We start from the raw sequence: 21,863 nt of genomic DNA on the forward strand, positions 1-21,863 counted from the left end.
ACAATTCTTTTTATGGTAGGTCACACAAAATTTAGCTTATATTACGTGGAGTGTGAAAACCTGTTAGCTCTATTAAGGGGAATACCTGGGGCTGGGGCTGTAGCTCAGTGCTAGAGCGCTTGCCTGGCATGTGTGAGGACTGGGTTCGATCCTTAACACCACATAAAAATAAACAAATAAAGGTATTCTATCCATCTACAACTACTAAATTTTTTTAAAAAGGAAGGAGGATATCTGTCCTACAAGCTATTCGCACATACTGCTGCGTTTGTTAAGAAAGGGGCTGATTTCTGTTCCATCTTGAGTCTTTCATCTTCCACTCTCCACTGGAAGGAATCTTCCCACGGCTTAGGCTGCTAGCTTCCTTCTCTTCCAGCAAACGTAGATCGAGAAGTCGGCAGTCCTGGCAGGATTCTGCGGACTACACGTACTAAGCCCCTACCCCTAGCGCCAACCACTACCACCACCCACTTTCCCTTAACTGCCGACTAATCCCCCCTGGAAGGCTGGCAAGATCTCCCTCTGGCCCGGCTGCAAGCACCCACGCAGCTCCTCCCTCCGGAACACCCAGATGGATCCCCGGTGCAGGAATCCTACAGAAGGGGGAACCGCTCGCTGCTCCCTGATCTTGGAAACCGTTGCTAGGTGGCGCTTTCTTCCAAGGAGATGGGTAATTAAAAAAAAGAAAAAAAAAAAAAAAAAACAACAACTTAGGGCTCCGAGGGTCAGGTCTTCCCAAGAGAAGCGCAAAATCCATTTGCGTTCTTTCTAGAAATCTCTATGCCCCGAGCCCTAAGAATCTCTGCCAGGCGCCTTGGGGACGTAGGATTGGGGAGAAGGAACTAAGTTATGACGCGCGCAGGGCCTCACCTTCTTGATGTGGGCCGCAATATCCTTTTCTATGTTATATTTCTCCAACGCCTGAGTAGCGCACTCCACCGAATCCTGTTGCATCTCTTCTGACATGTCCGCATTTTTTATCACCGCCTTTCGGTCGCACATGGTTACCTGGGGGACGAGGCCGGGAAAAGGGGTCAGGGAATGGGGTTCCCGGATAGCCTCTGAGGCGCCGGTTCCCCACCCCCGGCCCGCGCCATCCCGGGACGCCGCCCCCACCCCACTTTTTCAGGAAGCGGATCGCGCGGTTCGCACAGCAAGATAAGTCCAGAGGGTGGGGGTGAAGCCAGGTAGCGAGGACGCCTGAGTCTCACCGTGGGGCAGTGGCTGGGCGACTGCAACGGTCTCCTGAGGGAGGTGCTGGCGCAGCTCAAGCCCAGAGGGAGTTGCTATCGCTACCGAAGCCGTGGCGCATCTAAGCAGCCCCACGCCAGCCGCCGCCGCCTAGTGCTCAGGCCCCGCCCTGCTCCCGCCGGCCCCGCCCCCACCGCACGTCCCTATTGGCTTAAGGCAGCCCCCAGAATTCTCCCATTGGTCCATGGACTCAATGGTTCCCTCAGGATCTTTCTCCTGCATTTTGTTGCAGACCACAATGCACCGCTCACGGCGTCGGTTGCCCTGGCAATGGGCTGGCGCACGAGGTGAGGCCCACACACCCGGAAGGTGGAGCCTGGGCTGGGTGGAGAGGACTGCCAGCTGTCTGGAGAGCTGCCAGGGGAGCTTTTTGCCCTAGCCAAACGAAGTGATTCAAAATTCACGGAGGGCTTGGGTGGCTACCTCCCCATGTACCTCCCACCCCCACCCATCCCAGATCAGAATTTACGAATTTTGACTGAGGTGGCTTCCCCTTCACTGAACGGATATCTCTGAAGCAGGGCCAGCTTCTTGGGCAAGCCACCAATGCAGTCGCACAGAAGAGGTTCTCGGGCTTGGTTTAATACTCTGCTGTCTCATTCTTGAAATTCGATTTTTTAACAAGGGGCCCCACATGTTCATTTTGCACTCGGCCCGCTGCTTGGTCGGTCCTGCTCTGAAATATTCGTTTCGTGGGGGAGGATTGGGGGACATTCTCAGAATTGAAGGAGAGTTTCAGGAAGGAAATGAGTTTCCTTCTGAATTAAGGAATTTTCCTCGGGAGTGGGGTCTCTCTGCCAGGCAATGCAGACTTAATTTCAGGGACTCGAGGTGAATTGGGGAGGGCTGGGATGCAACTCAGTGGCAGGGCGCTTGTCTAGCATTTGTGAAGCCAGGGCCCCGTACTGCAATAAAAAGAGGGAGGGAGGAAGCTCCAGGTGGATTTGGGAGTGTTGAGCCTTGGGATGTTTCCAGAGCAGGGTTGGACCCTAATGGACAAGAACAGGGTCCTCCGAGATGTCTCTTGGTTTAGGGAGATTGAGCACTAAGGAAAAAGAAAAATCTTGGGCTAGGAATATAGTTCAGTGAAAGAGTCCTGAATTCGATAACCCACGCAGCAAAAAGAAAACCCAGCAGATTTCTAAATCCCAACAATTTAGAAGATCTGAGGCCAAACCAGGGTGGTGGTCCACACCAGTAATCCCAGCAGGGAGGCTGAGCCAAGGAGGATGGCAGATTAGAGAGGCCAGACTCAGCAATTTAGGGAGACCTCAAAATAAAAATAAGGAACCAGGTGTGGTGGCGCACGTCTCTAATCCCAGTGACAGGAGGTTGAGGCAGGAGGATGGAAAGTTCAAGACCCACTTTATTATCTTAAGGAGATCCTCAGTAACTTACCGAGATCCTGTTTCAAAAAATAAAATTAAATAAAAAGGGCTGGGAATGTACCTTAGTGTTAAAGCACCCCGGGCTCAATCCCTAGTAATAAATAAAGAAAGAAAGAAAGAAATAGCAAGGATTTAGAGAAAGTGGTCAAATCTGGATCTAAAGCCCAGCATTGCTTTAGATATAATTTTAATGCACCAATAAAAATAAATTTCAGCACTGTCTGAACCTCAGTTTGTTTAAATCTGTAAACGGAAACTAGATGTGAAAGGAAACCACTTCATAGGCATGTTTGCATTATTAAATGAACTAACACTTTAAAATTCTCAGCACCACATGTGGCACATAATAAGTGCCTAATTAGCTTTAGAAGTTATTGTCAGTTTAAGAAACAGCCCCAGTCCAGCACGGTGGCACAGGACAAGAGGCTGAGGAAGGAGGATTGGGGTTTGAGGTCAGCATCAGCCATTTAGGGAGGACCTAAGCAATTTATCAAGAACCTGTCTTAAAGATAAAAATAATTAAAAGGGCTGAGGATGTAGTTTTGCGGTAAAGCCAAGGGTTTTTTGTTGTTGTTGTTTGTTTTTTGTTTGTTTGGTTGGTTTTGTTTGTTTGTTTTTGTGGTGCCGGGGATTGAACCTAGGGACACTTACCCACTGAGACACATCGCCAGTCCTTTTAATTTTTTATTTTGAGACAAGGTCTTGCTACGTTGCCTAGGGCCTTACTAAATTGCTAAAGCTGACTTTGACCTTCTGCATCAGCCTACTGAGCCACTGGGATTATGAGGGTGTGCCACCATTTATTGCCTATAAGGTTTTTGTTGGTTTTGTTTTTGTTTTAATTTGAGAGAGGTTCTTCTACATTGCCCAGTTTAGCCTTGAATTTGTAATCCTCCTGCCTCAGCCTCCTGAACAGCTGGGATTACATGTTTGGCCATTGCCCCCAGCCCTATAAGGTGTATTTGAAATTCCTTACATGAGTTTCAGGTTAATCATGTAATCAGAAGTGTTTAGTTTTTTCTTTTTCTTTCTTTCTTTTTTTTTTTTTTTTCTTCTGGTACGGGGGATTGAACCAGGGGTAATTCTGCCAGTGAGCTACATCCTGGACCCTTTTAACTTGTTTTGAGACAGGGTGTTTTTAAACTGGCAGACTGTCCTTGAGCTTGTGATCCTCCTGCAGCCTCTCAAGTAGCTGGAATTACACCAGTGTGCCATCACACCTGACCGTTTACATTTCTGCATTTTTCTCTTGACCACCTACTCTCATTAGCCCAGAGTGCCTTATGCCAGTTTGATCAGACATACGATCCAAAGAGAAAAAGATGGGGACAATGAGATGTCCTTAGTTAAACATATGTGTAAATCAAATTAAAAGCCTTTTTCCCCAGTTCTATGTTTCTAATGGTGGGATTACGAATCTGAGGATATTTCTACATGGTGTCTGTCCTGAGGAAGAAATGGAGCTGTCCAGTGAGCTGGGTTAGTGCCTCTACCAGCTTGGCCTGTGAGCAGTGGATCTGCTGCTGATACCAGAACCTGAACCTCTCTTGGGCGATCTGTGTGGGTTTCTCCCTCTCAACTGTGACTTAACCAACTTTGCCCTCTTCAGATAGAGGAGCTGAGAGTATTTAACACGGATGAGGTAATAATAGCAGCTGTTCACTGAGTGACTGCTTAGCACCCAGTGCACCATTTGCTCTCACTGTCACTCCTCACGGCAGCTCTGCCGGAGACCCCTTTCCTCTTACCTCCCTCTTGGCAAAGCTGTCTCCTCATGTGGATTTCAGCTCAAAGGTCACCTTCCCTGAACTTCCCTCTCTACTTGTCCCCACCACCAGTTTTCAGTTACTCTCTACAACACGTGTGTGTGTATGTGTGGTAGGTTCCAATCTAGGGCCCCATGCATGTTACTCTACCACTGAGCTACATTCCTAACTCCTCTAAAACACTTTTTTTTGGGGGGGTAGATATTGAGAATTGAACCCCAGGGGTGCTTTACCCCTGAGCCACATCCCATTTGTTTTTATCTTGAGAGAGGGTCATTACTAAATTGCTGAGACTGGCCTTGAACTTGTGATTCTCTGTCTCAGCTTCCCAAATTGCAGGGATTACGTGTGCGCCCCTGGTCCCACCTCTACAACACCTGCTATTTCCTCCACTGTATTTGCTTCATTATTCGTTCAGAGGAATTACCTCTTGTATCGATTGCCTGGTTATTGTCCATCTGCCCCTGTCTGTTTTGTTCACTATTCCATCTTTAGCATCTAATTCTTAAGACCAGGGACGGAGTTCAGTGGTAGAGTTCTTACCTAGCATGCTCAAGGCTCTGGGTTCTAATCCCTAGCTCTGGAAAAACAAGAAAAAATTTAGTTTCTGGCACATAACAGGCACTCAATAAATGACTGAATTTAAGAATTACCAGATCTTATGTCCCCATCTTACATATTAGAAAATTGATTTCCAAGGACATGCTGTTAATAAATGAAGTTGCATGTCTGGATTACCCTAAAATTCATTCTCTAAACTTGGGCATTATATTCATACATTTAGCAGAGTAGGCAGTTTGCCTTTTTCTTATTTATGACTTTGAAGGAGTTTGAAATGGAATGATGGTAAGGTTTTCTAAAACATAACAGGATTTCATCTCATAAAGGATGATAGGTATTTCTCATTTGTGACTCCTACCCCTCCCTGACATCTCTGTATTTATAATGCTCATCTCAACCAGCTCTAAACCTGAAAGAAGGTGCCATCAGAAACCAATGCCTTCTTGGCCTGTTTAACCCCCAAGATTCTTTGTGGGGAATTGTTTCTGGGAATTAAAGACCTTTCTGCCTTTTTCATTCCTTTATCAATCACTTCTGTAGATCCGTTTAATATCTATCTACTCATTCAGAGAAAGACGGGCAGTAAATAACCCAATTATCAGAGAAAATCACCATGCTGCACTTAAATGCTTAAAATTTGTATCTAGAATCAGTCACAAACCACTCTTAGGAGCTTCTAGTCAATAACAAATTAATCCTTTTAGTATCTTAGGTTTTGGATATTTTAAGAAATCTTAGAAATACAGGATTCAGGAGATAACAGTAATAAGGAAGGCAGGTGGCACAACAGGGAGTGGTGGGGAGTGTGGTAAGTTGAAAAACCCCTTTTAAAGGTACAAGGTATATGTTGCCATTTTGGAATGCTGGCCCAGTTGCTACTTCTTCTGATTTTAGAGAGAGATAATTTCCCTGGATTATTTTCATGGGAAGTACTCCATTTTATTTTATTTTATTTTGATACTGGGGATTGAACCCAGGGACTGAGCCACATCCCCAGCCCTTTATATTTTCAGATTTTGAGATAGGGGTCACAATAAGTTGCTTGGGGCCTCACTAAGTTGTTGAGGCTGATCTTGAACTTGCAGTCCTCCTGCCTTGGCCTCCTGAGTCGCTGGGATTATAGGCATTTGCCACTGGGCCCAGGTAAATACCCCTTTTTATTTGCTTATTTATTTATTTATTTTTTGGTGTTGGGGATCGAACCCAGGGCCTTGTGCTTACAAGGCAAGCACTCTACCGACTGAGCTATCTCCCCAGCCCCTGCTTATTTATTTTTGAGAAAAAGAAAAAAGAAGCTTTGCTAGCAAAAAGAAAAAACACAAGGGCCTCCAGGCCCAGAGGTGATTCTGCCCATCACGAGGGACAGGGTTTTTTTAGTTTTGTTTTTTTGGTACTAGGGATTGAACCCAGGGGGAGCTTAACCACAAGGCCACATCCCCACCCTTTTTATATTTAATTTAGAGATAGGGCCTCACTAAATTGCTGAGGGTGACTTTGAACTCTCCATCCTCCTGCTTCAGCCTCCCTGAGCCTCTGGGATTACAGGTGTACACCACCCCGCCCACTTGGGATAGGGTGAGTGATTTAAAGAGATGATTCAAAGGGTGTTCTCTGTCTGGAGTTGTAATTCCCTTGTTAATTTGGGAGACTGTCATTTCTTAGATCTCTGGTGCCATCCCCAAAGTCTGAATTACTTGTTCCTGTGGTGGGTGTGTGCTCAAAGACAGATATCTCTGCCTAGGATGGGGAAGAAAGGCAATTCTGTTTCCCCTGAGATTAGGGATGGGGCAGGGTTAGGAAGGGAGATGGAGAAAGGAAGAGAAAAGAACATGTCCATTTTAAAAATGTCACAGTGGCAGAGCAGCAAGTGTTATAATCAAAGCATAAATTGGACCACGGTTATGTTTCCCCACTGTCAATTTCTACATTCCATTTCTATGGAAAATGGGCGAGAACAACGTCTCCAAGCTGCTTCCTGCTGAGAGAGGCCACCTTGGGAGAAGTGACCTGAAGTCCTTGTTTTCTATCAGGTGTGGCATAGACAGTTAAGGGGAAATACCCCATTTTAAAATGTAGGTTAGGAATCCGGGCATGATCGCACCACTCCCAGTGGCTCGGGAGGCTGAGGCAGGAGGATGGCAAGTTCAAAGCCAGCCTCAGCAACTTAGCAAGACCCTGTTTCAAAACAGAAAACAAGGGGCTGGGGAGATAGCTCAGTTGGTAGAGTGCTTGCCTTGTAAGCACAAGGCCCTGGGTTTGAGCCCCCAACACCCCGAGGAAAAAAAAAACAAACAGAAAACGAAAAGGGCTAGGGATGAAGCTCAGTGGTTAAATGCCCTTGGGTTCAATCCCTATTACAAAAAAAAAAAAAAAAAAAGTAGATTACAACTTCGTTTAAAACACGGTACAGTTTAAATATGGCTTGAGGACTTCCAGTTAGCAACCTCTTATTCAGCTTAATTCCAAATCTAGTTCTTTTTCCATTGTAATCAGATGGACTCATTTATCCTTGGGAACCAGGGACTGCATACTTCCTGGGGATACGTGGAACATGGACTCCATAACTTGGCACATGATGTTTGCTAAATGAATCCTGAATGAATGGGTGTAGCAGCAAAATGCCTGCACTTAGAGCCGCATGAAGGCAGTATCTAGTGCAGTTTTTACTGGCATCAAGAAGATTCCGTTCAATGTGGACAGTAGGGGAATTGCACAGGAAAAACAAGAAAAAAGTGGTCTGTCTTTGGTTGATAAGAACCACCCCATCGGATTCAGAAAAAAACAAGACTAGGTCATTTCCAACGTCCTCTGGAAGTGCCGCTGATGCTAAACTAAAGCTTCTGTGATTCTACCAAGTAGAAATGCCAGAGAGGCCTAGTGTGACTGGAACTTGCCTGTCACTCCAGCAACTCAGGAGGCTGAGGCAGGAGGATCACACATTTGAGGCCAGCCTGGGCAACTTAGTGAGACCCTGTCTCTAAATTAAATATAAAAAGAGGACTGGGGAAGTAGGTCAGTGGTTAAGTACCTCTGGGTTAAATTCAGGGTACCACAAAGAAACAAAGACAAAATAATGCCAGAGAGATTTTCTAAATCATCCTCATGATTTTTTATATCCATATACTACCCTCTATGATTATTTACTTAATATTTTTATTTTAAAATTTTATTTGTAATATAATTATGGTTTACTAATAGTATTTTATATAATATTTAATATTTTTCTTTAAACTCCCTTTATATTTTGTTGTTTTTTTTCCCACCCAAAGGCATAGATAGAGGTTTATTTAGGAAAGTGGACACATTCAAAGGAGAATAAGGGGCTGGGGATATAGGTTACTGATAACCTAGTACAAATGATTTGTCTAGCACAAATGAGCCCCTGGGTTCAATTCCAAGCAACACACACACACACACACACACACACACATACACACTAAAGGGAGGAGGGTAGTTTCAAGAGACCCCTTTGAAGTAAAGCAAGGTCTATGCATTCAAGGAAGAATGCGGGCTATCTCCAGAGGGAAAGTCACATTACATTTTGTTTCAATTTCATTGACCGAATACGTGTATTTTTATTACTTTTTTATTACTTTTTTATTACTTTTTTTTTAATTTTTGAAATTTAAAAAATTTTCTAGAGATCAAACGCAGATTCTGTGACAAGCTAAGCAAGCACTCTACCATTGACATACATCCCTGATCCAAAAAATGAATTTTTATATTATTTCATTTATTTTTAGTTTAGGCGATTGAACCCTGGGTGCTTAACCACTGAGCCACATCATCAGTCCTTTTTTAAATTTTGCTCAGGGCTTTGCTAAATTGCTGAGGCTGGCTTGGAACTTTGCAATCTTCCCGCCTCAGCCTCCTGAGCCGCTGGGATTACAGGTGTGCACCACCATACCCAGCTAAGGAGGATTCTAAAATGGTGTCCATGGATGGATTTCAAAGATTTCAGAAGCCCCCTGGAATTGTGCATAAAAATGTGTGCTGGGCTGGGGAGATAGCTCAGTCAGTAGAGTGCTTGCCTTGTAAGCACAAGGCCCTGGGTTTGATCCCCAGCACCAAAAAAAAAAAAAAAAAAAAAAAAAAAAAATGTGTGCTGGATTCCAAGGCGTTTTTACAGGCAGAGGAGCCATAACTTCCATCAGATTTATAAAGGGATTCAGAGCCTGAGGAGTATTGAAAACACCTATTCTAGAATAATCCAGAATCCTGGGATGAGTGCCAGATTGCCTTCACCAGGTCCCACTGAATTGGCCCATAACATATTTTGGTAACTCTATTTCACTCCTGACTGCTAAATTTGCCTGAAAACTTGCATTTAAGTTTTTTCCTTTTTTTTTTTTTTTTTTTTTTTGCGGTGCTGGGGATCAAACCCAGGGCCTTGTGCTTGCAAGGTGAGCACTCTACCAACTGAGCTATCTCCCCAGCCCTTTCCTTTTCTTTTTGTACTGGGAATTGAACCCAGAGGTACTTTACCACAGAGCTACATCTCCAGCCCTTTTTATTTTTAATTTTAAGATAGGGTCTCATATGAAGTTGTTTGGGTTTCGCTAAGTTGCTGAGGCTGGCTTCGAATTTGCCATCCTCCTGCCTCAGCATCCCTAGCTGCTGGGATTTCAAGCATGTGCCACTGCCTGCATTTTTCAATCTCAACCCAGGAAATTATAATTTAGAGAAAGGAAAGATTACTAAGAACACAGGCTTTGGAAATCAGACCTGGGGTAAACCTAAACTGTGATCCCCAAGTTAGTTAACCTCTCCCACATGTAGGTTCCTAATTTTTTACATCTTCCTCATAGGGTGGTGGCAAGATTTATATTAAATAATTCATGGAGAGATGTAGCCAAACTGAGCATGATGGCACATGCCTATCATCCCAGTGACTCAGGAGGCTGAGGCAGGAGGATCACAAGTTTGAGGCCAGCCTGGGCAATTTAGCAAGGCTCTCAGAAATTCAAGGAGACCGTATCTCAAAATAAAATAAAATTAAATTTAAAAAATCTCTATGAGATAAGAACTGTTGGTCTCTCCACAATGCAGATAAGGAAAATAAAGTTCAGAGAGGTGAAGTCCCTCACCTAAAGTCACACTACTAGAAAGTGACAAGGATGGGATTTGAATCCTGGTGTGTCTGACTCCAGAGTCCCATACTGAAGTACTGCCGAAGGAACCGTGAGCTACATCGCCTTCCTAGATAATCAGGCTGAGGCTTCAGAAGAGGATAGTGTCCCTGCAACTCAGAGCATCCCTGGTCCCTGTGGGAGCTCCCTAAATATATGTTGGGCAGATGAATGGACGGATGAAAGAAAGGATGGATTTTTTTCCTTCTTTCCTTCCTTCCTTTCTCTTCCCTTCTGTGGTGCTGGGGATCCAAGGACCTCACACATGCTAGGCAGGCTTTCTGCCACTGAGCTACAGCCCCAGCCCTCACGGATGAATATTTCTACCTAATTCTGCATTGCTTTCTCAGCAACACATACCACAAACTTGACCCTGATTGGTCCTTTACTTCCTGATCTTCTTTGGACAGAAGTCCCTTTCCCTTTTGACCATCAGACTTTTCCACGGCTCCCAGGTAGCTCTTCAGAGTTGTTGTTCACAAACAGGCTAAGGAATTCCTTGCAGGGCTTACATCTCTACCCACTCACAAACGAGGCTAGAAAGGGCAGTGGTCTGCTTCACCTCCACCCCACCACTGCCCCAGCAGAGCTGTGGTCTCAACTGTGACCAGCACTCACTTTTCAAGCTTTCTGGGATCTTGAACCCTGTGACCAATCTTGCAGCTCAAATCCTCCCTAATCTGAAAGGAAGTGTGAGGTGATCTTGTAACTCCAGAATTGATTTAGGCACCCTTTCTGGAAAGGAGGGTCCCCAGGGGACAGACAGCAAGGTCTAGGTCTGAATCTGGAAGCTTCCTCCCTGTGGAGAAGGGTTGGCACTAGTCTGGGGCTGGCAGGGAAACTGAGCTTTGGAGCCAAGGATTGTGCTGCAGTGCAGAGAGTGAGGCCAGACTGGCTGAGAAAACTCAGGGAAGAATCCCCGCTCTGGCCAATAACCAAGCATGGCCTGAGTGGACAGATACTCTGCTGTCCATGGAGGCAGCAGATAAGTCAAGTGCATCTAGAAAGACCTAATGGAGCAACCTGGAGCAGAGGTGAAAAGACTTTGAGGCCAGAAGACCTCAAGTACACCTCTCAACTCTACCCATGTTAGTGTGACCTTAGGCAAGTGAGTCCACCTCTCTAAACCTCATCTGTAAAAAGGATTTTGATGCTTCTTCTTTATTTATTTATTTATTATTATTTTTTTTGTGGTGCTAGGGATTGAACCCAGGGCCTTATGCTTGGGAGGCAAGCACTCTACCAACTGAGCTACATCCCGAGCCCCAATATTTCTTGTTTCTCAGGGACAATGTAGAGATTGAGATGGTCCCCATTTACTATGTAGGTATAGTATTTGGCATATGTCAAAGGTCAATGAAGCTTACTACTAATTATCATTAGCATAAATCAGGATTTCTTAACTTTGGCACTGTTAACATTTTGAACCAGCCAGGCATGGTGGTGCATGCCTGTAATCTCAGCGACTCAAGAGGTTGCAAGTTTGGGGCCAGTCTCAGCAACTTAGTGAGACTATGTCTTAAAAAATAAAAAGAGGCGGGGATATAACTCAGTGGTAAAAGACCACTGGGTTCAATCTCCAGTACCAAAAAGTTTTTTTGACCAGAAGGGTTTTTTGTTGTTGGGGGAGCTACAACGTGCATTGGAGGATGTTGGCCTCTACCCACCAGATACCAGTCCCACTGCACTCCCAGTATCAACAACAGAAAATGTCTGCAGATGGTGGCAGATGTCCTCTGGAGAGTGAAATCGCTCACCCCCAGTTAATAACCACCACCCCAAACAATCTGGACTGAGTCTGATGTTACAGATTTCACGCTCACAACCCCATGTAAAAGCCACAGATGGGCAGGCCCACTTAGAGATGAAGGGATGGGACGTCCAGTAATTACAGATCAGGCTGGCTCCTGTATAGAATACGAGGCAGGATCTGCAGTCACTCCAGGAGCTCTGGCGACTCCTTTGACTCAGTAGATGACTTCAGTGTCACTCTTCAATTACATGCAAAGCGGTCCCCAGTTAACTCTCAATTATTCTAGGGCTCCAAACAAAGGAACAGGTAGTTGGTATCTGAGAAAGGCATCTCCATTCTGATTCACCAGGACAAAATCTGACTCTCCAGAACTGAAGAGTTCCTTCAGACCTTATTCAGGATGACTGAGAGAGATGTGAGCGACAACTTGGTGTCACGTACTGTTCTAGGTGCTACAGAAACACAAGAAAACATAACAGTCAGGCTTGGGATGTGGTTCAGTGGTAGAGTGCCTTCCTAGCACGTGCAAGGTCCTGGGTTCCATTTCCAGTATTGATACACACACACACACACACACACACACACACACACACACACATACACACACAGGTCAAGTTCCTTCTTATTGGAATATATATTCTAGCAGAAGAATAACTAATCAGAACAAATTTTAAAATTTAAAAAAAAGATTTAAAAAAATTCAGACCCCTAAGTGCAATGAATAAAAACAAAGTAGAACAAGAGAACCAAGGATTACCGGGTGAGGAGTCTTGTTTTGAATAGAATTTCCAGGAAGGCTTCTCTGAGAAAGTGCCATTTGAGCCAGGATTGTGATGACCTAGCTACCAGGTGGAGGACAGAGTCTGGGGAAGCCGGTAGGAACAGAGGCCAGTTATAGGCCATAGCAAGACCCAGGTGAGAGGTGATGGTGACTTGGACCAGGATGGTAGTCACACAGGTGGGATAAGAGGTGGTCAGAGGGCTGGGGAGATAGCTCAGTGGTTAGAGTGCTTGCCTTGTAAGTGCAAGGCCCTGGGTTCAATCCCCAGCACCAAAAAAAAAAAAAAAAAAAAAAAAAGAGGTGGTCAGACTTTGACTGTATTCTGAAAGTTGAATCGACATATTTGCTGATAAACTGAATGCAGAATATGAGGGAAAGAGAGCGGTCACAGATGGTGTGGCCTGAACAATGAGAAGGACAGACTGGGACAGGGAAGATTGGCAGGAGAAACAAAGAGTTCCGTTTTGGCCATGTTTAATTTGAGATGTCCCTTAGACATTCCAACTGGAGGTGTCAAATATACAGTTGGCTATCCGAGTTCTGGGAAGAGCTCCAGGCTAGAGCTATAATTCGGGGAGTCATCATCTTATAGATGGCATTTAAAGTTATGGGACTGGATGAGATCACCACTGAGGGAGGAGTACGTGCAGACGGAAGAGGCAATGCTTATTCAGCTCACAATATTCTCTGAGCATTTACTGTGGGCCAGGCCCTGAGTGAGGTGCAAGGTACGGATGCACTTTCCTGCGCATCTTCCCAAGGGGAGTCCCATTGCTAACTGACTGTTTTCCTGCCTAAATGCTTGAGCCACTTAGAGGACGGAGCTTTTAGAGTTTGTGCCCTGCTGTTTAGTCACTCGCTCATTTTTTTCAACATTTATTGAGCATCTCCTTGATACAAAGTCCCCATGTGGGTACTAGGGACATGAAAAGGAACAAGTCACATATGTCCTCGTGGATGAGGCAAGTTCACAGGACATGATTCCAGCCGGGCCAGTGGCAACAAAGGAGAGGATAGGCTGCTGTTGCTGGGCCTCTGCTCTGGCCTGGGAGTCAGGGAAGGCTTTTCTAGGAAGTCACACTTGAGCTGTGAGAGCAGGGAACTCGACTGAGGGGAAGGGCAGGGAGGAACACGTGTTCAAAGACCTGAAGCTGGAAGGAGGCTGGAGCAGAAGAGGCCACCTGGGCTACAGAGAAGTTGCGAGGGGAGTGTGGGAGAGATGAGGCTGGAGGGGTGGCCCAGCAGTGAGGCCTTTTGGGTCTTGTGAGCCTGTTTAAGACACAAGGACTTCATCCTGAGCCACCAGTGACCCTACGGTTTTAGGTACGGCCCACGTAATCAGAGGGCCACTGCGGAGGGTGGGTCCGTAGGGCCCAGCAAGACTCCAGTGAGGAGGTCCTTGCTTCAGTCTGGCAGCTCCTCCACTGTACACATCTGTGTGCCGGCCTGTTCTCTTGGAGTGGGGGGTGGGGCGCATGAAGTTCTCAGTAAAAGCAGAACTCCTGGTAACCCTGAACTTGTCATCTGGGGATCACAAAGCCAGAACTGGAAATAAAAATGTGTTTCTTCCAGAACTTTCTTCCCTGGAGAAGCTTCCAAAGGTGCTGCATTTTTCATTAGCAGGGGTGCCAGGTGGTTCTGGACAGAGCCTCTCTGACCGTTTTCCATTTGAGTTCATATAAATCAGCTTCCCCTTGGATTTATGGGCCCTTTACTGCCAGGAAATAAAGTAAAATAATGTAATTAGTGCAACCAACTGCAGCCATTCGGAGACTTGATGTCATGGCCAATCTACATGTGGAATATTTATAGATGTCTTAACCAATCATTTTTTTTTTCCTGATTTTTTTTTTTTTTTTTTTTTTTTTTGGTGTTGGGAATTAAATCCAGGGCCTTGTGCAAGACAGGCAAGGGCTCTACCACCAAGCTAAACCTCCGGTCCCTTGATAACCATTTTTTATTAAAATAATAAATGTAATAGTAGAAGATACAGAAGAACACAAAGAATAAATTACAAATATTAACTGTACAGAGATAACAATTGTTAATATTTTGCCCTAAATACATCAAGATTTTTCTATGCATGTATGTGCATATATATACTATCCCATATATATGTGCCAACATATATATATGTGTGTCACATATGTGTGTCAGTGTGTGTGTATACCCATAGTATCACTTTATTGGTTTTTTGTACTAGGAATTGAATCCAAGGGCACTAAGCTACATTCCCAGCCTTTTTTATATTTTAGTTTGAGACAGGGTCTTGCTAAATTGCTGAAGCTGCCTGCAAACTTGAGATCCTCCTGCCTCAGTCTGCAGAGTCACCGGGATTACAGGAGTTTGCTGCCACCTGGCTCCTCCTATTCTTCCTTTTGCCCACTGCACCAAAACAGTTCATCTAGGCCACCAGTGAGCTCCATGCTGCTAAGCACACTGGCCATCTTCAGTGCCCTTCATCGACACCTTGTCATGGTTGTTTTCCTCCTCTCTGAAGCTTACTGGGGTCCTTGCCTGGTTTCTGGGACCCCCACTCCTCCACTCTCAGTTCCCCTTACTTACTAGCTGTGCCTTCTCAGTCTCCCAGTTCTTCCACCTCTTCTCCCTGTGACCAAAAGTAAGGAGTGTCCCAGGTCTTCCTGTACTGGGTCACTTCTCTGTTTAAACTCTCTCCCTGGGTAGTCTCCAGAACTTTAAATACCATCCTATGTTCACAACTCCCACATTTTGTATTTGCACCCCAAACTTCTTCCCTAAACGACCATTCCATATTTCTAAATCCTATTTGAAATAGCTCCAAGATGTCTAATAAGCATCTCAAACCTAACACACCCAGAAAAGACCTGCTTCAATACCAAACCTGCTGATCCTGCAGTTTTCCTCATTGTAAGTAGCAATCCATTCTTCTGCTCCATTTCTACTCAGGAAAGAAATCCAGAAGTTTTCCTTGACTCCTATATGTTCCTCAACCTCATATCTGTTATATAAAAAACTGTTTTGGACCACATTCCTGCACTGGGTCCAAGCAGAACACACTAAAAATCGAAATGGCTATAGCTCAGGGCTGGGGTTGTGGCTCAGTGGTAGAGCACTCGCCTAGCATGTGTGAGGCACTGGGTTCGATTCACAACACCATGTAAAAAACCCCCCAAATAAATAAAATGAAGATATTGTGTCCATCTACTGCTAAAAATATTTTTTAAATATGGGTATAGTTCAATGGTAGAGCATTTACCTAGCATGCACAAAGTCCTGGGTTCCATCCCCAACCTTGCAAAATAATAATAATAATAATAATAATAATAATAACAATAATAATTAGTAGGAAAAAAAACATTATGAAAAGTAACCTGAAGTTAATCAGTTATTTTGCTATTGTTCTGTCTCTCTGTCCCCCACCTTACCAGGAAAATAACTTTGAAATAACCAATGTGCTTAAGCCAATGAAGATTGTTAAATCAAGGCCAGGTATGGTGGTGCTAATCCTGTGACCAGCAACTCGGGGGGCTGAGGCAGGAGGATTGCAAGTTCAAAGCCAACTTCAGCAACCTAGCAAGAACCTAAGCAACTTAGGGATACCCTATCTCAAAATAAAAAATAAAAAGGGCTGGGGATGTAGCTTAGTGGTTAAACACTCCTGGATTCAATGCCTGATACCCCCCCTCAAAAATTGCTAAATCAAATTATTTTATTTTTTTTTGACTGTGTGAGTAAATGGGACATGATACCAACTTGCTGGACGGCATGGTCAAATATTGCAAACATGAAAAATCATGCCCTGTCTAAATTTATAAATTTAATATTGTTCTAATTAAAATGCCAACCAGCTGCCATACAGACTGAATAAAATGATTTTAGATTGTGTTTATAAAAGTCAACAGGCAAAAATACTCTGAAGATAATAAAGGAACATTGGGGTACACGGCCTTTTGGAGGTACAAACTGAGGGAAAGGTTCTAGATTGGTCAGAGGTATCTGGCATTGAACCCAGGAGGACTTAACCACTGAGCTACTTCCCCAGCCCTTTTTTGTGTTTTATTTTGAGACAGGGTTCACTGAGTTGCTTAGGGCCTTGCTAAGTGAAGCCCAGGAGAGCTTGGCAAGGCAGACTGGGGAGGCAGAGGCAGAGAAAGAAACAGGTTCTAGGGAGGGGAACTAGGCCAGGCAAAGGCTCAGAGGAAGGGAGGCCTGGGCTTCCAGCAGATCTTACAGAACATGGCAGGGGAGTGGCATTCAGAAAGGAGAAGCTGCTGGAGGCAAATCATGAAGGCCAAGGTAAGGGTGTGGAGACAGATGGGGCCCTCTCCAGGGAACAGAGCCTCTGTCTCCTCCTCTTCTGGGTCCCTAGTATCTAACACAGTGCACATGAGAGGCATTCCGCGGATATCTTGAAGATCTTTTCTTATCAGCACACATGGTATTGGTCTATTTTTTCCCCCAAGGGTGCTTTACCACTGAGCTACATTCCCAGCCCTTTTTATTTATCTATTTTATTTTAAGATAGGGTCTCACTAAGTTACTGAACTTAGTGACAAGCCTTGAACTTGAGATCCTCCTGCTTGGGCCTCCCCAGCAGCTGGGCAAGTGCCATTGTGCCTGGCTATGGTCTTGGTTCTTTTTTTTTTCTTTTTTCTTTTTTTTTTTTTTTTGTATCTGGCATTGAACCCAGGAGGACTTAACCACTAAGTTACTTCCCCAGCCCTTTTTGGTGTTTTATTTTGAGACAGGGTTCACTGAGTTGCTTAGGGCCTTGCTAAGTTGCTGAGGCTGGCTTTGAACTTGTGATTCTCCTACCTCAGCATCCTGAGTTGCTGGGGTTACAGATGTGCGCCACACCTGGCTGGTCTTGGTCTTGGTCTTTTAAAGGTCTACACAACTTAGCAAAGTTCTAGTATTCAGAACTAGAACTGTACATTTTCCATTTGACAAGCCACCTCTGGAAGGACCCTCAGGTTGCCTTCAGTTTGGGCAGGATCCTAGTTATTAGTAAAAATTCTAGCATTCTGAATTCAGCTACCCCTGAGACCCTTCTTCCTCAGGTCAGGAGGGATCTTTCCATCAGTCCCATTCTGCTCTCCCTTCTGCCTTCCAAACAAGCACACTTTTGGTCTTGACATCTTCCCTTTGAAGACTGAGACCATACTCCTCTAAGGTATCTTCCACCCCCAGACTGACTGAGTATCAAGTCCCATTTATAATCATCCTATTCAGAGATACACACTAAACATTTGTATGGTAGAGGCAACTCACACTGATTTCTATTGAGCAGCCAAAATACTTATAATCTAACCTACCTGGGGTCTGATTTACATTAGGGTATTCTCACCATAAGTCACTGTGGCTCTAGAGTAAAAAAGAACTTCCTACTCCCACCCCATGGCCTGATGGTGTAGAACTATTTAGCTTCCTCAAAGCACCAAACTCTCTTCTGTCCTCCCAGCTTTCTTTCCACATGCTTTTCTGTCTTTCTGGAATGTTTCTCTTCTCTCTTCAGGTCTCAGGTTAGAACCTATGCCCTCCAAGAAACAATCCCTGAATTTATTTCTTCTTCCTTCCTTCCTTCCTTTCTCCCTGCCCCTCTTTGGTACAGGGGATTGAAGCCAGGGTGATTAATCACTGAGCCACATCCCCAGCCTTTTTTATTTTTATTTAATTAATTTAGGGGGGAATACTGGAGAGTGAATCTAGGGACACTTAACCACTGGGTCACATTCCCAGCCCTTTTTTGTATTTTATCTGGAGACAGGGTCTCACTGAGTTGCTCAGGGTCTTGTTAAACTGTTGGCTGGCTTTGAACTCACAATCCTCCTGCCTCAGCCTCCCAAACTGCTGGGATTAAAGGTGTGCGCCACAGTACCCAGCTCCCTTTTTATTTTTTATTTGAGACAGAGCCTTGCCAAGTTGCTTAGGACCTCCTTTAGTTGCTGAGGCTGGTCTCAAACTTGTGATCCTCCTGCCTCAGCCTCCTGAGTTGCTGGAATTACAGGTGTGCACCACCATATCTGTCTTACCCTGTATTTATTTCTTACAGCACCTATCTCACTTTGTTATAATTGTCCTTTTAGTTGTCTGTGAATGGAGCGAGGGCTCTTTGGGTCTTAGTCACTGTTGCTGAGTCAGCACTCAGTATCCACTACAGAACCAGGCAGAATGAGGAAGCTGCCAAGGTCCTGGATGCCATATTCATGACTTTGAACTCTTGGAGTTGGGGTCAAAGCGTATCATGGTCTCCTGCCACCATTTTCAAAGAGTGTGCCTCAGCAAGACAAACTGGCAGCTAAAAGATGATCAGAACAACAAAGTAAACTGGTCCCCAGCTGCCTAGCTCCAGGGAATGTTTGTCACTGGGACAGTCACAGAAGCCTTGTCCTTGTTCAGGACCAGGTGGGGAGAGCCAGCCTCAGCTAGACATGCAGAAAATTCAGTCATCCTGCAAGTGTGAGCCCTGTGGGGTGGGAGGTGGCCTCTCAGTTTGTTCTTTACCTCTCTCTCTTTTTTTTTTTGGGGGGTGGGTGGGTGGGTGGTATAGCTCAGTGATAGAGCACCCCTGGGTTCAATCCCCAGAACCAAAAATAACAAAGCAAAACAAAACCTCCAGATAGTTCACATTTGTTTTTTACATTTAAAGAATATGTTTGACTTAGAGGTGCCATTACCAGATTATATTGATACAGTTCATTAAAAATCTGCTTAGTAGGAAATTGATTTGGGTCCAAAAAAATTAGGATTTTATTAAATAAATGCATCCTTTTGCTGCATCAAGAAACAGTCTTAGCCAGGTGCACGCCTGTAAATCCCAGCTACTCCTGAGGCTGAGGCAAGAGGATCACAAGTTTGAAGTCAGCTGGGCAACTTGGTGAGACCCTGTCTCAAAATAAAATTTTATAAAGGGTTGAGGATTTATCTTTGTGGTAGAGCATTTGCTTAGCGTGTGAGGTCCTAGGTTTAATCCCCAGTACCAGGAAAAAAAGTTTAGCATTGCTGTTTATCTTTTTGCACCCCTTCTACCTTTTGCTTGTGTTTCTGGTTTGCTGTGTCATACGGTTAAGTCTCCAAGTTATGGGATAGAATGGAGTACATTTAGGGAAAAGTTTTGGGTTGAGGGTGAGGAATATGGGGTTTAGAAAATAACATTTGAAAAGAAAAAAAATGAAAGTCAGTGAACGTGAAGAACCCATTTTCCATTTTGTACTTCAGCTCCCTTTTTCTGGAACTAAAGTAACTCTTCTTTATGTACTACTTAATAAAATCAACAAGTGTTTAATAAGCACCTAATTTTTAAAATTTATTTCATTTATTTATTTTTGCTACCAGGGATAGACCCCAGGGACACTTCTACCACTGAGTCACATCTCCAACCTTCTTTCATATTTGACTTAGAGATAGGGGCTCACCAAGTTGCTCAGGGCCTCGCTTGCTGAGGTTGCCTTTGACCTTAGGATCCTACTGCCTCAGCCTCCTGAGCCGCTGGAATTACAAGGAGGGTACCACTGCTCCAGGCTATTAAGCACTTACTTTTGCCAGGGGAGAAGAGACGTCTCCAAAGAGGGGTCGGGCTGGGCGCAGCGGCATAGGCCTATAATCCCAGCTGCCAAGTAGGGTGAGGCAGGGGGATTGCAAATTCAAGGCCAACCTCAGAATTTAGGGAGGCACTAAGCAACTCAGTAAGAACCTATCTCAAAATAAAAAATAAAAAGAGCTGGGGATATGGATCAGTGGTTAACAATGGTTAAGCACCCCTGGGTTAAATTCCCAGTACCCCCACAAAAGAGTGCAGGACCAGCCTGTATAACTGAAAAGAGTTGAGGCACGTGCCAGTCCAAAGTATAAACAGGCATAGGAAAGTAGTTACCTATTCAGGGGAGAAGGCTGGCCATCTCCAGAGGGAGAGACAGCACACTGTAGTAGTTGTGGGGTGTTAAAATTTATAGAGGGACAATTGCTAGGGACTGGACTTGAAGTGGGGTCAGGGCAGAGTCACACAATGTTAGGCCAGTTTTCCTTGCATTTGCACATTGCTGTTTTTCTTTTTTTCAGGTCAAGGTCAAGGTCCAAGGGCATGGCTTGGGTCACTCAAGAGTTTCAACTGTTCATGGGCACTTTCTGCATTTCAATGGTTCATGGGTGCTTCCTGCATAGCAATGGTTCCTGTTTGTTTTCTTTGGAACTCAGTATATCTTTTCTTTTCTTTTTTATCCCCAAATTCCTGTCTCAAATTCCTGCCAGTACAGTAGTTGCTCCTAGTAATTCTTGGCCTTTTCTTAAGGGTGGTGGTTGTATAGTTTATAGACTTTTGATAATGAATTCCAGGGAAGTTCAAGTGGTAGAGTGTGTGCTTAGCAGGTGTAAGGCCCTGGGTTCAATCTCCAGTGCCTGTGCACGTGTACACACACACACACACACACACACACACACACACACACAGTTGAGAATGAGCACCTATATTGTCCTAATGGTAGTCACTAGAACATTTAGCTATTAAAATTCAAATTAAGTAAGTACAATTAAATATAATTTAAAAATTAAGTTTTTTGGTTGCAGTAGCCACTTCTGTTTGTTTTGTTTGGGTACTGGGGATTGAACCCAGGTGCTATACCACCAAGCTACATCCCCAGTCCTCTTTATTTTTTATTTTGAGACAGTGTCTTGTTAAGTAGTTGAGGGTCTCACTAAGTTGCTGAGACTGGACATGAATCTGTGATCCTCCTGCCTCAGCCTCCCCAGTAGCTGGGATTACAGGTGTGCACCACCATGCCTGGTTTGCAGTAGCCACATTTTAAGTGCCTAAAGGCTATAATGGTTACCATGGAAAACTCAGAACATTTCAGAGGGTTCTACTGGCCAGCCTGCATGGATATTCTCCCCAGAATGAAAAGACTTTCCTGTTCCAGTACATTATTTTCCATATAACTTCTATAATTTTGTAGGGTCAGGGGTAAAGGGGGTAGAGGTCAGAAGAGCAGGGAGATAGTGGGTCACTGATCTTTGAAACCCATGAATCCAAGGAAAAGAAGCCCAGATATAAAAACTTGTTGGAAAATAAATACATATATAAATAAATAAAGGGAGGAAAAGGAAGGGGGATAAAAAGCTAGTTGAAAACATCTCAGAAAATAACAAGTTTGCAAAAATAAAGCAACCAAGCTGCTACAAATTCAGTATGCTCACTGCTTTAAATAACCTCATACAAAACCAGGCCCTTGTCTTCCCACCTGTTTGGCCACATTCAAA

General features: G+C 44.4%; 1 protein-coding gene across 2 annotated transcripts in view; it reads right to left on the reverse strand.

Annotated features, from left to right (window-relative positions):
* Nucleotides 1-21,863, reverse strand: part of Dynll1 (dynein light chain LC8-type 1) — a 31,607-nt gene that overhangs the window by 1,277 nt on the left and 8,467 nt on the right. Inside the window, exons 1-2 of one of the 2 annotated variants that reach the window (XM_047560241.1) lie at nt 1,212-1,353; nt 871-1,008 (exon numbers count right to left, since the gene is read on the reverse strand). In XM_047560241.1, the coding sequence (XP_047416197.1) occupies nt 871-1,002 (132 nt within the window). In that variant the 5' untranslated portion in view covers nt 1,003-1,008; nt 1,212-1,353. Of the gene's footprint in view, nt 1-870; nt 1,009-1,211; nt 1,354-21,863 lie in introns of those variants that run through there. The other variant, XM_047560242.1, reaches the window with a different exon arrangement.

The sequence above is a fragment of the Sciurus carolinensis genome, chromosome 8 (genome assembly GCF_902686445.1).
Source record: "Sciurus carolinensis chromosome 8, mSciCar1.2, whole genome shotgun sequence".
Classification (NCBI taxonomy): domain Eukaryota; kingdom Metazoa; phylum Chordata; class Mammalia; order Rodentia; family Sciuridae; genus Sciurus; species Sciurus carolinensis.